General features: G+C 43.2%; 1 protein-coding gene across 2 annotated transcripts in view; it reads left to right on the top strand.

Annotated features, from left to right (window-relative positions):
* LOC310884569 (sphingosine-1-phosphate transporter SPNS2-like) overlaps positions 1-13,686 on the top strand; it is a 136,182-nt gene that overhangs the window by 92,875 nt on the left and 29,621 nt on the right. For both annotated transcript variants that reach the window (XR_014574287.1, XM_083806511.1), the window contains exons 9-10: positions 4,142-4,207; positions 11,122-11,220. Coding sequence is in view for 1 of the 2 variants with exons in the window: in XM_083806511.1 (XP_083662637.1) it covers positions 4,142-4,207; positions 11,122-11,220 (165 nt within the window). In the remaining variant the exon portion in view is untranslated. The remainder of the gene's footprint in view (positions 1-4,141; positions 4,208-11,121; positions 11,221-13,686) is intronic.

Here is a 13,686-nt window from a genome sequence, read left to right on the forward strand (position 1 = left end):
GTACCATGACTGCCCTTAGACTTCTGTCACTGGTCATACCATGTTAAAATGTTAAAGTTACTGCATTTGGATCTCTCTTTGTTTCAGAGCATTAAAATTATCACTTCCAACATTTAGATAGCTAGACTTGGAGTTTAACCTCAAACATAAAGGTCCATAAGAGACCAAGAATTGCTTGGCTTGTTTGTTTGTTTTTTGAAAAGACCTAAATATCTTTTAGTGTGGCCACCTTGCCCCTTACACGCTGTCAGCTCTCTGCTGTCTTCCTCCCCTGAACATGCATATGTTCTTCCTCGTGCACGGTCCTGTCTTGCAGGTGGTTTTGGTCCCTGAGGGCAGCTTCTATTCCTCTTCTGTAGCAGCCCCTTCTCCTTGGAGCAGATAGACAGACTTCTTTATTTGTCCCATCTTTTCATATTAATCCAGTAAATTATTGGCAGCAGTAGAGTGCCTGGAAAAGTAAAATAAAACAGCATTCTGTATCATTTAGCTGCCCAGACACTTGTATTTCTGTCTTTATACTATCTTGCTTCGCTGTATAGTGCAAACAGTTCTTACTCTGTTTTCCTTGCAGCGTGTGTTCTGGTGTGTTGTATTCCAGCTCCTTAAAGCAGCAATTTGTATATCTTCCGGTCTCACTCTTTCTGAAATGTGTGCTCTTTGAAATATTGGTTTTCAAACCTGTCTCTTGAAACCCATTAGCTGGATGGCATCATTGTATCATACTGCTCAGACATTTCAACGGAGTATTTTAGACTGGTTTAAGTCTCCAGGTGATTAGGGAGAGACGTTCTGCCTCCTTCTGACATTGTTCCAAGCTCCTGTTGTACCTCAATTTCAGCATCCATTTCAATTCCTCAAAGACATTTCATGATATTGCAGAAACAACAACTCCCAGGCTAAGCCTTTGCCATAGAGCTTTTACAGCATCTCAGTGTCAGCTCCAGGGAGCTTTCTGTTGACATGGTGTTGGTGACTTATCTGCTTCCGAGGCATCCATATTGCCCAGCACTGAGATGGAGTTAGGCTTGCTTCAAATTGAAGAGTACATGTGGGAGTCTTAGCCACCATTTCAAAGAGAACTTCAAATAATGAAGATGCAAACAGATACACACACTTTGCAAATAGCCATAGAGGGAGTTTATAACCTACTTAGATCTTGCTGGGAGAGCTGCTGGTGTGACAGCTCTGAAGTCTACTTTACTTATCATTTTTTGGAATCAGAATTTGCTAGCTCTGATCACATAAACAGAAAGACTTCAGGGGGACTGAACTTCTATCGGCTTATCAAAGATGAGCAACTGGATACCAAGAGGAGATGGTGAGATATTATACAACACAGCTGGATTCAGGAGAGGATCTATCTCTCGAGCTGAAATCTCACTGTAAAATGAGGGTTCTAAAAGTGTGTGAGGAGTTAAAATCATGACCATTTCAGGAGCTATCGATCCGTTCTGGAGGCTGCCCTATTTGCAGAAAGCATCCCTAGAGCCTCTCTCCAGCAGAAATGCTGCATATCCTCATATGCCCTTTGTGGTGGATGAACTCATTTTTACAAATCCCCATTAGCAGCTGACTCTTTTTTTAATGTCAGTATCTTTTGTCCTACTTTTTGATCTTCCTCCTGTTCCTCTTTTTCTTTTACCAGTATCCACATGAGGCACGTGTTTCATGGAAAAGCATTGGGTGAAATGCACACTCAGTAATTCAGGTCTGGTGTTCTGAAGTTAGTAACATTTCAGTGATTCATAGGACTTAGGCTGAATTCCTGCAGAAGAGGGCAAGTTTTACTTGCTGTGTGTAACAGCCCCCGTGTGTGTGTGTAACTTATATAACCTTAAGGCAAGCAGTTGCCTGTTTCCAGTGTTTTATGAACAGGCAGGGCATGTCGATGCTGCATTCAGAAGCGTGATAACATCTTTCCCAAGCTCAGTTTAATCTATCCAGCTGCAGAACTCCAGCAACAGTGGCTGCAAAGCTGTGATAGGGCAGATTTCAGTGCAGGTCATGAGAGCCCATCTGGGGATCTGGTCTGCCCTTGCTGCATGTCACTTAACTTCTGTCAGCACCTTAATTCTTTGGATCTGTCTGTCTTAGCTAGGCAGTTCAGCTGAGCTCAAGGCAGACCAGTGGACAGTGGGAAAGTGGAAAGAGGAGACTTCCTAGCTCAGCAGCTGGGCCGTAACTGGCTCAGACACCATCACGGAGGAAGCAGGTCCAGTCACTGAAAGAGGGGATAGGGAGGGGGAAGGTATGGGAAACAAAAATAATTTTAGAAACAAATAGAGGAAGAAGCTTTCTGTAGGTCAGTGCGTAAGTGTTGCTAAATAAAGCAGTCTATTCCTGGCAGTGACATGGTGGTCGGAGGGGTATAGGCGATCTCGAGCAGGGTGTGGGAAAGGAGACTGCTGTAGTCACGTCAGACCATAGCCACGGATCTCTGAGTTCCTCCTCCCACCCCAAACTGCTCCTGTGCAAGGAACAGGGGCCGGGTTGGGGCTGTGAGTGTCAGAGCTTACCAGGCAACCACAAAATGACATCCATCTGAATGTTTCCTCAGAGCAAAGCGTGTTGTGTATTTCTGGCTGCTTTTGTTTCATCAATATGTTGTACCCAACTCAACATAACAAAAGCTGAACCTAAGGTTATTAAAAGGGGAATCTTCGGTTACCTGAATCCAAACCTCCATAGCTGCTCATCTCCAGCTGCCAGAAGGGATTGCAGAAGGAATGTTTTCTCTCTAGATACAATAACAACAAAAAGCTGGGGGGTGAGGTGGGTTAGCTGGGCAAAAAGCAACCTTTGGGGAAGATCCAGTAAAGGGTTTTGCTTGCCTCCTTACTGGAGAGGAGCAGGGGGGATCATCCTTACAAGTCTGATTATTTAAGCAGTGCTTCATCTATGTGCTCTTCATAATACACAAAGGAAGATGGAAATGTGTGTCTGGAAGATTTTGTCTCCTTCTTTTTTGTTCTGTTGAACCTACTTTTCTTTGTTAAATTGTTAACCTACAGCATAAAAGCAAAGGGTCGACAACTGAAATACAGGGAAAAAGCTTTCTGATGTGGGCAGTGTTCCCCTTGAAACTGTGTCACCCCTTGCTCCGTTGGGCTCAGTTTGAACATTTCTTTTAATGATGAGACCAGGTTAAATTAGTTTCTTCTCTTGGTGATCACTTCCAGTTCTTCAACTGCTCTAACTGTTTGCAGAACCATTTAGTGAACTGCATCAGGGAACTGACTTGAGTTAAAAATTAGCAAAACAAGCCCCTCTTCCTCCACCTCCTCAACAAGAGATTCTTTGCCTCGTAGCAGTTTCCTGATCCGAATCCCTGCTTGGCCCCATTGTACAAGCACAAGAGAGAAGGCAGCTTGGGGATGGGAGTAAGTGAGGAAGGGCTGCCAGAGGTGGAAAGGGTGTGTGGTGGCTGTTTATACCACACCACCTCAAAAAGAAGCTCTCATCCCACTATATACGTAGGGTTTTTAATGCATCTTGTTGACAGTCTCCACAGAGTCAAGAGTTGTAGCTCACTACAAGAAAGTGATGTTGCAAAGCCCATACCTAAGTCCTGTCTTGAGTGCACCTAGGTATTAGCAACATAAAACTTGTTATAGTGGCTAGACTTATGTCCCCCTCAAAAAGGACAGCAATATGCTAGCAGGGGAGGGCAGGGATCTTGCACGTGGTGGGTGTTTGGTTTGCTACAGAGTTTAACAGAGAACTTGGTGCCTAGCGATGAAAATGACTGTTCTGGGGAGTTGGGGCTTTCTGACTTCCCTAACTGACCTTTGGAAACAGAATGACTTCAGCGTGGAAGTCCAGGGCTGTCGCTTCTGTTTGGCTTCTCATCTTCATCTGTTACCAAAGGTGTCAGCCTTATATTTATCTGTCCTGTAGATCATAAACAGTTTATACTAATGAAGCTGCAGGCCAACCCTCTCAGGGCTCAGATAAACATCTATGGGTTTCTAGTACTCAGGATAACCACAACGTTAACCAGAAGTGGATTGTGTACAGAAGAATCCTTTGAATGGGTTTGAGACAAATAAGCGACAAAAGGAAAGTTTGTGACAGGTTATTTTTCCCTTAAATGTCAAGTGAATAAATCTTCTCCTTTTTGTGTGTTTTGTTACAACAGATTTGCATTTTTATTGGAGAAACTCTTCTGTTTTCAAACTGGGCTATCACAGCAGACATACTAATGGTGAGTGTACCTTGGAACAGCATCTTTCTCTTCTGGGGGCCAGAGCAGTTTGTCAACTTGCAAGAACAACCTGAAGTTCACATCTTCATTTCAATGCCTAGTCCCTAGTTCAGCCTGTTCTATGTTTGTCTAAGGGATGCCATCACTGGATTCAAATAGTTTCCCCAAATGTTAAGTATTTTCATAAAACGCCACATGTAAAGAACTCAGTCAGCATTTCCTAATAGCACATTAGTAAATTTTGTTATCAATAACTCAGCTTTGTTCTGTAATAGGAAATCCTTCCCTCCCTCCCTCCTCTGACCACAAAGGCAGCCATCTACCTCTCTCTTTGGCTTAACTCCAGCAAACCTAGCATTCAACACATACACAATAGAAAACCTCTGGAAAAGAAGAGAGGAAAAGAAAGTATAAAGAATTTTTGGACTATGTCCACCTTGTTCAAGAGGAAACTGTCTGGGATTTTTCACCTTGTGTCCTTCATTTTCCATTCTCTCTCCACCATAGCGCTTTTTAAGTCTTTCAAATCAGCAGGCTGATGTTAGCAACTAGATTTTTGTCTGAAATAGTCTGCATGTTTGCTAAAGAGCCTTGCATGTTTGCTGATGCTGCCATCAGAAACATACAGAGCCTTTCAAATACCTTGAAATCCCATTGTGAGGGAGGTTTCTTGTTGCTTATTGTTTGAAAAAGAAGGAAACTAGGGCACAGAACCATTACAGGACTTGCCCGAGGTCTTTTGGCAGGTTGTTGACTAAGCTAAAAATACAATCAGTCTGGCATCAATAGAAAACTCCCTTGACTTTTATTTGTTGCTTATGCAAACATCAACAAGAAAGCAATCTGGCTCAGTGTTTCTAGATGTAAAGATACTGGGGTTAATACATTGATTCAGCAAAGAACTTCAAGCTCCTGCTTAAATTCTGTTTATGGTTTAAGTTCAAGGTTGTGTTTATATTTTAAGATGGCTCTGTAGCTGCCGTAATTGCATTGCCTGAACAGATCTTTCAATCTTTCACTCATTTGTGCAGAGAACGCTTTGTGAGGTAGGGCAGTATGGTTAATGCCACATCTCTTGGGTATGAATAAGGCACAGAAGCAAAGGTTGTCAGTATACCTCAGGACTGTTAGAAAGCTTTTAATTTCTGAGGCTTGCTCCTCCTACCAATTTAGCTTCAGCGTAGGCCGAGCAGGCGTTTACTCTGTACTTATATTGGTTTTGCAGCTTGTGCTGATTTCAAGGCTGTCGCTGCCGCTCATTCAGTGGTATCTCAACATTTAGACAGATGTGCAGTCTACAGACAGCTGTGCCGAGGAAGAAGTTATAGTACAGTATTTGTAGTTGCTCATTACTGCCTCCTGCCAGAGCTTTCTGTCACATCCTGTCTTTGGCAATGAGATTCACAGGAGTGCTCCCAACTCTCTGCTCAAAATTAGCGTATATAGCAGATCTTTTACATCCTCTCTAGCACTGCCTGAAAGAGGTAAAGGACAGGGTATGGAGCACATCTGCAGTCCTCCAGCAGTGGCTCTCAAAGAGCAGCTCAGGTGGCAAACGCTGCTGTCAGCAAGGCTCCGCTGGATGAAGGGGATCTGCTGGACACGTTCAAGGTCCTACAGAAAATCTGTGCCAGAAAGAACTGAAATCTGACCTCTGTTGTCTCAAGGTAACCCCAAAAGGCATTCTTCTCCCCCCCAAAAAAAACATTATATGAAATGTACTAAGGATGCCATCGTTATTCCATTTTAATTACTGAGCTTTTTTGTGTTGATTTCAATGTGACTTTGGAATCCTGTAGCTTTTTAATAGGTTTTATAGGTTTGCCATCTGTTTTGTATGAGCAACATCATATAGTCAGTTGCATTTTGCACGGTTGCATTTGCGGTTGTATATATTGCTTTAGTGAAAAAGAGGGAAAAAAATCCTCCTTAAGAAATGATTGGAAATAATTGGAAAAATCTTCTTAGTTCCAATTCTGAAAACACAAGAAGGAAACCAAAAGCATGTTAAAAACTGGATTTTGGTAACTGATGCCAACTCTTAAGCTAGCTGTTCTCTTGCCTGTTCAGACAAATGAACTGGAGTGTCATATCTAATGCCCAGCTTAATGCATTATCAGCATGAGTAGAACTGTAAAAGTGCCATACAAATAAATGTAAACGTCCGCTTAGATCAATGCAAGCCTGTAAGCAGATGGTCTGAAGTAGGTTTATATTACACAAGGGGTTTGAGAGGATGTTTTGTCAGACAATAGGTGAGAGCCAGGGCTATAGCCATGTTTGACAGACAGCTCTGTAGAAGTTCTAGCCAGAGAAAGGTGTGGATATCCTTCAGTGAGATGCACTTTAAATGTTTTGCAAATTAATTTCTACTGATTACTATTTATTTGGTGTAATCAGAAGTGTGTCTGTTGTTGCCTCAGGCTGGTAAGGAGTTTAAAAGCATTATTAGTGGAAGCCTAACAACACTTTAATCATATACATAAATATTATCTTATTTTCATAGACAAAAAGCTTTCAATACTGGCTGATTTCAGTGAGAGCAGACTTATGCCAGAAGCAAGGGTTTTGGTAACTGTATCCCAAGTGATTTATCATAGCTCTCCCAAGATTTGTAGATCTCACGACTGCTTAAGAGCCCTATCTGGCAAGTTGGTAAGCACCTTCAGAGGCTTTGCAAGTTTAATTTCCTTGGCAAAAAAGAAGAGTGTTTGCTTCGTATTTTCAAATTTGATTGTTGGCTCTTCATAGATTCGTGCTTCCACTGCTCTTCTGTTCTTGCCAGTGTGGCAGTCTGTCTGCAGTTCCTCAAGCTGACTGCAGTAAAAGGTGCTGAGGGCTAGGTTTGATAAACTGTCAGCACTGCAGAACGCACTGCACTGCCTGAGATTTTAAAAGGCTGATATTTGTTCCAAATGCAAATTTGTACAAAACAGGCCTTATTCTCCTGAGCACAACTCTCCAAATCTCCTCCCAGGCACATGTTCAGATGGTGCTTAGGGGAGGGAGGTGGTTCTTGTGGAGCACGCTAATTATGAAACAGATTTTATCAGCCATCTTTGCAAATTGGCCTCAAAATTACCAGAAACCCAAAGTAGCATTAAAACTGCCTTGTAACAGCAGTAATGAATGAGCTTCAGTGCAGCAGGCAAGCATGTAACATTGTGAGTGGTTGGGATTTTGTGGAGTCTGGTCCTAATAGTGGGGTTTTTCCTCTGTAGCACGTCGCAGAAATAAAGATGATGAACAGGGGCTTGGTGGCATTTTTGTGTGAGAGCCAGCAGACAGTTTGAAGGACCTCAGCTACAGCAATCATACCCTCATTAGCTCTTTGATGGGAAAAGCCATCCTTCACTTTATGCAAAGTCCTGACGCTCATGCAAAAAAATAAATGCTCTCCCTATTTCCCTTTTCTTCTAAAACATTAGTTCCTTCTAAACGGAGGAAACCAGCCTTAGTGTTTTGCTGTATAGTCTAAGTCTTCCTTTAGTCTTGAAACAGGCTAAGACTGACTGTGGCTGAGCTACCACCCTGGAGAAAAGTGCCTTTTGTTCTGCCAACCTTCCCGATAAATAAAAGACAATTATTTATGCAGTGTAAAATACTGTGTATTTTTACAGCTGAAGAAACAGCGTTTCCAGAAGCAGCTCTCGTTGCTTCTCTCAGTGAGCTCCCACACATCAGAGAGCTGAGCGTGCTGTGGTTTAGATTTTAGGGCAGGGAGGGAAACGCTTACTAACGGAGGTGCACAGCTTGCTTAGGGCACCTGCACGCAGCTCTGAGCAGGAAGGCTGTGCCTGGTGGCATTGCTGCGGTTCTCCTGTGGGCCAGGGGTTGTAGATGGATGTGTACTTCCACACGTGCTGCAATGTGGAGACCAGATCAGCCTCCTTTTACTTCATGTAAAAGTTCCTTTTTAGACGGTGTCTGGCAGTGACTTGTCAGCGTGCACGAAGGGCTCTCAGGCTGCTTTCCGTGGAGCACAGCCTTTGCCTGTCCTGAACACCCGGGCTGTTCCCCAGCTCTGCTGGGATGGGGTCCACCTGAGTTTTCTTTGCCTTTGGGGATGAAAGAGAGCAGTGTGTTGCCCTCAAGATTACTGTGTTACCCAGAAAGAGCAGCAGTTGTTTTAGAGCATAGTTTTCTCTCACGATCAGACAAACATCAGACCTTACCTCTTCGGCACAAGGCCTTCTGCTGGGAGAAGGGTGATCTCTCCTTGGCTTTCCTGGTGAGCTGGTTTCAGACCAACTCATTCTGCTGGTTTCTCTACAGGAAGGGAATGTCAGCAGCAAACCGTGCCCTTTCTGAGCCTCTATTTAGAGAGGAGAGCTTTGCCAGAGCCGCTTGGTCAGCCTTCCCACCCATCCTGTGTGCTGCCTGCTCTGAACCTGGAGGCAGAGATGAGCCAGGGCGATCCCACGGGCTTCCGCCTAGACCGCTGTGGCTCTCCCACCTCCAGTTTCTGTGGGATGGTCGAACCAGGCCTGGTCTGGTTTGAATTTATGTCTATTTTAGTATCAAAATGCCCCTTTAAGGTTGTAATTTACTGCTGCCTTCCTAGAACAGTGGCTAATGTTTGCTACCAGCTGCTTCCTCCCTATTGGAATAAAATGCTTTCTAAGCAGGGATAGGGTGGAGTATGTTTTGGTGTCTTGGAGATGCTGGTTTAAGCCTTTTTTCCTCATCTTTTTAACATTTTAACAATTTAACATCTCATTTTTTAACATCTTTTTAGAGGAGGAAAAAATTTCATGTTCATTTGCTTGTTGAATGATTGGATGGGTTTAGTTTGGTTCGGTTTTTGTCACTTGAATTCCAGGCTAAGTTTACCAAGTGTTTTGGTGCTTTTTACTGATAAACCATATTGATGGTTTCTGCCATCAGGCAAACTGATGGCAAACTGAAAACTTGTTGGAAATTGTGCCACTACTTGCAGAACTGTATTTATGCATAATACAGAAGTACACGCAAAATTATGTATAATTGTGTGTGTGTATTCATGTGTATATATATATATGCACACACACACACAATGCAGCAATCATTCTAGCTTTTTTCTCCAGTTGGCTCTAATTCACTGTCACTCATTGAAAATGGTAAGTTTTGAATACATTTACAATTTCCTTAGTCATTTCACTAAGAAAAGGGAAACAATATAGAGCCAGGCAGGCTTTCTTCCCCAGCTTTGTTACAACAAAGTGTAGAGTGCAAAAAAAAATATTTTAACGCAAGTTTAAAATTCACTCTTTCAAAGATCTACACAACTCTAGCCTCTTGAATTAGATAGTTTCAGTTTATTTTCTCAAATGCCTTTTTCTCAAAGAGCTCTTGCAGAATGCCTCTCACTGCACCTGTGTGACCTGGGGCCAGGTGGAAAGAACAGTAACTCATTTTTTTGTGTTTTATTTTGTCTAATCTATCCAGGTTGTGCCCATTACCTTGCGTCTTTGGGGAATGGTAATGAATTGTGTGGCTCTCCTGGTGTTTCACAGTGTGACCTTCAGTATGTCTCTGTGTCTCTAATAAAGTCTAGACCTTGATTTTCCTCTTGGGATTTCTGTGAGCCTTCAAGTCCGCTTTGAGCTCTTTGATGCGAAAGGAGGCCAGTGTCTGACATCCGTAGTCAGGTGGCTGCTGTGGATCTGATCATTTGCTTTTCTGATGCACCACAGAAGTTTAACAGGGTACCCATTTCATACGTGGCATCAGTGTGCATTAGCAGTGTGCATTTGCAGCTTTGTCAACCCAGTAAGGAAAGAAGTGGCGTGTCTTTCTCAAGGCATATGCGTAAAGCCCTAATGAAAAGCATTTAATCTAATTTTACCCATCATTCCCAATTGCCTGTGCTTGGGATGAGATGATCATTATAAAGAGGCACGAATTCTCTTCTGTTGTGGATTTTCTGGGTGGTGCTTCAGTTCTTTTGTTACGGTTAACTCTTCCCACTGCAGACAGGGCCACTCCGAGAGGGTGTGATGAGCACTGAAACAGCGCTTCAGGCTCTGTGCCCTGAGGTACGTCGCTGTTGAGCAGTTATTTCTCCTTGACTCAGCCAGCTAAGGAAAATTCATCTCTGTGTGTTCTAGCAGGGGACATGCCAGTCCTGAAATGTCACATTTAATTAATAAACGACTTCAGGAAGGCATTGCAAGAAGGAGTTGAAGCCTGGGAAGGCAGGCCTTGTGAAGAAAAGCTAAAAGCAGTCCATCAGAGAGAATGTGGAAGAGTAAAAAGGATCGTGCTCCACAAAACCAGTCATTTCTGGCAGGGCAGGCAGCTCTCCAAAGAAACAGAAAAAGGCAGAACAAGACTCAGTGGTCAGGAGTGGAAACAGAGTTCACTTGCATTTAGGAATTCTTCGTTACTTACAGTCTTTAAATCAAGACAGGATCAATTTCTAAACCAGGATATGAGGATGTGGTGATGTTCTTAGCCAGCTTCTTTCACAACTTTTATGCAGGAAACATTTTTTTCTCTTTCTAAATGTATGTTATAAAACAAAGATCTTTCCACAGGACCGGGGTTTGTTGTTTTGGTTTAGTTTGTTTTCTTTTTTAATCTTCCATTCCCTTCCATGGTTATAGTTCTGTTTTCTGCAGGCTCTGGTCCCTTAATCAGGAAATAATTCATGTTTTCCATTGATCCTGTGTAGTCAGACTAATATTGCGTGACCTGGCTGAGGGTGTTATGTCCTGTTAGAGGAGTGGAGACCACACGACAATATCTTGGCTCTGGAAAATTTCCCTAATGTGTCTGTTATCTTTCAAATGTGGAATCCTTTTTTTTTTTTTTTTGTGGGGAAAATTAATTCCCCAAAAAAATGCATTAATTAAGCAATACAAGAGAGCTGGACGGGTTCTTCAGTTGAGTTTCCTCGTGTATTTATTTTTCTTCCCCTTTCTTCTTTGCAGTATGTGGTCATCCCAACGCGCCGTGCAACCGCAGTGGCCTTGCAGAGCTTCACTTCACACCTCCTGGGAGATGCTGGCAGTCCTTATCTGATTGGATTTGTAAGTGCTCACAGCAGGTTTCGGCAGGGTTGTGTGCCCGTGTTTGTGTTTGTTTACTGACTGTTTCTCTAACATGCCAAGCTGAACTACGCTAGGGAAGGGAGGCCTGTATTTGTCAGCAGAATGGGAAGTGGTGCAGTGCGATGCAACTTTTTTACACGCTTTTGTTATCTGTGGGCCACAATTCAAACTTGGGAAGAACACTTGTGCACAAGAAGTGAGCTTCTAAATCTGTTTAGCCTAGGGCATTTGTAAAACTCACTGACTGCACTGTAAAGTGAGATTGGCTGCTCTGTGGTATAGACAGCGGTCCGCTAGGAATCAGATTGGAACAGGGGTGGTGGTGGTAGGGGTTATTAGTATTCCTTCTGGTGTGCATATTTTGTTTTGTATTAGTTATATTCCTTTCTGTTACTGCTGCACTTGTTGGCCTTGGTTTGACTTGAGACCTCTCTTATTATGCCACCGTTACCCTAGTGCAGAGTAAAACAAAAGTCCCTGCTCGAAAAATAGGCAATCAGAGAATGTTCCTAGCTGAAAATATAAGGCTTGGGAACTGTAATGAAAGAAATCTAGATATACTGGGGTAATTTCTTTCCCTTGAAACCTTCCGTTGTGTTTAATGCACTGCATTTCAGAGAATATAGATCATCGTTTATAAAATACAGCAACCTCCATGTAAAGCCTTAAGTGATACTGCTCATGTTGTGTTGAAGGTGCTACAGTTTTCCAGCGATGTATCTGGGACTTTAATTAGTCTCAACACCTGAGAGCACCTGATGTGCTCTTGCTGCTCAGTAATGCTGGCTGCTGTGGACCTTTTTTTAACGACCATTTCTCTCCTACTCATCCCATACTCACTCATGAGTGTATATATATGTATTTATTTGTATTTAACATATATATTTATATATACACACATAATATTTACTCTTGAATGCTAGCTCCCCAAAACAATATAGCCGCTCTGTAGCCCTCTGAAGTTGACATGAAAAGACAAATATAGATAAGACTGAATGGATCAAAGAAATGAGAGACGTCTCAAGAGAACAAATATATACGATTTGGCTTAGTCTTTATTTACTTCAACGTTCTAGGCACCCCAGGAGAAATGATCTTATTTTAGAATGTATTTGAAAGTGGTGAGAACAAAGGAGACACTGGGAGAGATGGCTTTGTGGTTTTTTTGAGATGGGTGTCAGGGATGAGGGGCAGGGTCTCGGATGCAGGCGAGGCTCCCAGGTGGCTGCTGTGTGTTCCCTCTTCTTGTTACATTACAGGGACGTCCAGGTGGAGCAGCCAGGACCCTGAATGATTGCAATTCATCTTGAACGTTGCCTAGGGCTCTTGAGTGTCACAAATAGAAAGGGACTTCGGTTGTAGAAAAAATGTGCCTTGCCCTTCTGGTGTTCAGACACCAAGCAAGTTGTGAGTTACTTAAGGCTGCCTGCCTGAAAGATGCTTAAACCCAGTTTAATGGCTGCCTTGGGCTTTCTTTAGAGTGGGAAAATATTAATTACAATTTTGAATTACTCTTTTCTAATGCTGTAGTTGTTGGGCGGTTCTTGCTCGGGAGCAGGCTCTCCAAGTACGAGCCCTCCCCTGCAGGGAGCCGGAGGGAAGCACTCATAGCACGGGAGGCACCAGCACCCGCTCCTGTAGCCTCTGGGCTGGCTTGGCTGACTCATGCTCCTGCACTACATGGGCTGAAAGGTCAACTGGAGCTTTCAGATACAGGAAAACAAATGCTGCTCATAGTGAAAGGACAAGCAGACAAATTTTCCACTAAGACGATCTTGCAAATTAATTGTTCAAGTCTGCAGGCTTTTGCCACTGGAATCGTCCAGCTGAGCGGTGGGCGGGAGACCTGCATGCAGCATAGAAATCTTACTTGGACAAGTTACAGAAATGGTTTGGATCTAGGATTTCCAAGGCAGGCTATAGGAGCTAAGGAACCATCTCCTGGTGACTTCAAAGGAAGTTGGGAGTCCAGTTCCCATGGTCCTGGGAATCCCCAGCCTGAGGACATTGTGTAGCAGGCCAACACCCCAGTGCAGATCTTGAAAGAGAGAGGGAGAAGGCAGGATAAGTTAAACTGACATAACAGGAATGCTAAGAAGCAGTGAAATTCAGCCTCCTGATCACCCAGGGTGAGTGATCTGAGACCCTCAAGATCTGCCATTTCTTCTGACTGCTTACAACTTCCACCTGAGGCTCCCTCACTAAAAGAGTAATGTTTTGATCCAAATACAGAATCACAGAATTAATAAGGTTGGAAAAGCCCTCCAAGATCATCTGGTCCAACCGTCTCCCTACCAACAATATTACCCACTAAACCATGTCCCTAAGCACCACGTTCAACCTTTCCTTAAACAGCTCCAAATAAAGCTGGAATCTTACACAGTTTTGGGAGAGTTCACAATAAGATTCCTTCCAGTAGTGCCCTTAGTACAGAATCAGATACGT

This window comes from Anser anser (assembly GCF_964211835.1).
Source record: "Anser anser genome assembly, chromosome: 20".
NCBI classification, from domain to species: domain Eukaryota; kingdom Metazoa; phylum Chordata; class Aves; order Anseriformes; family Anatidae; genus Anser; species Anser anser.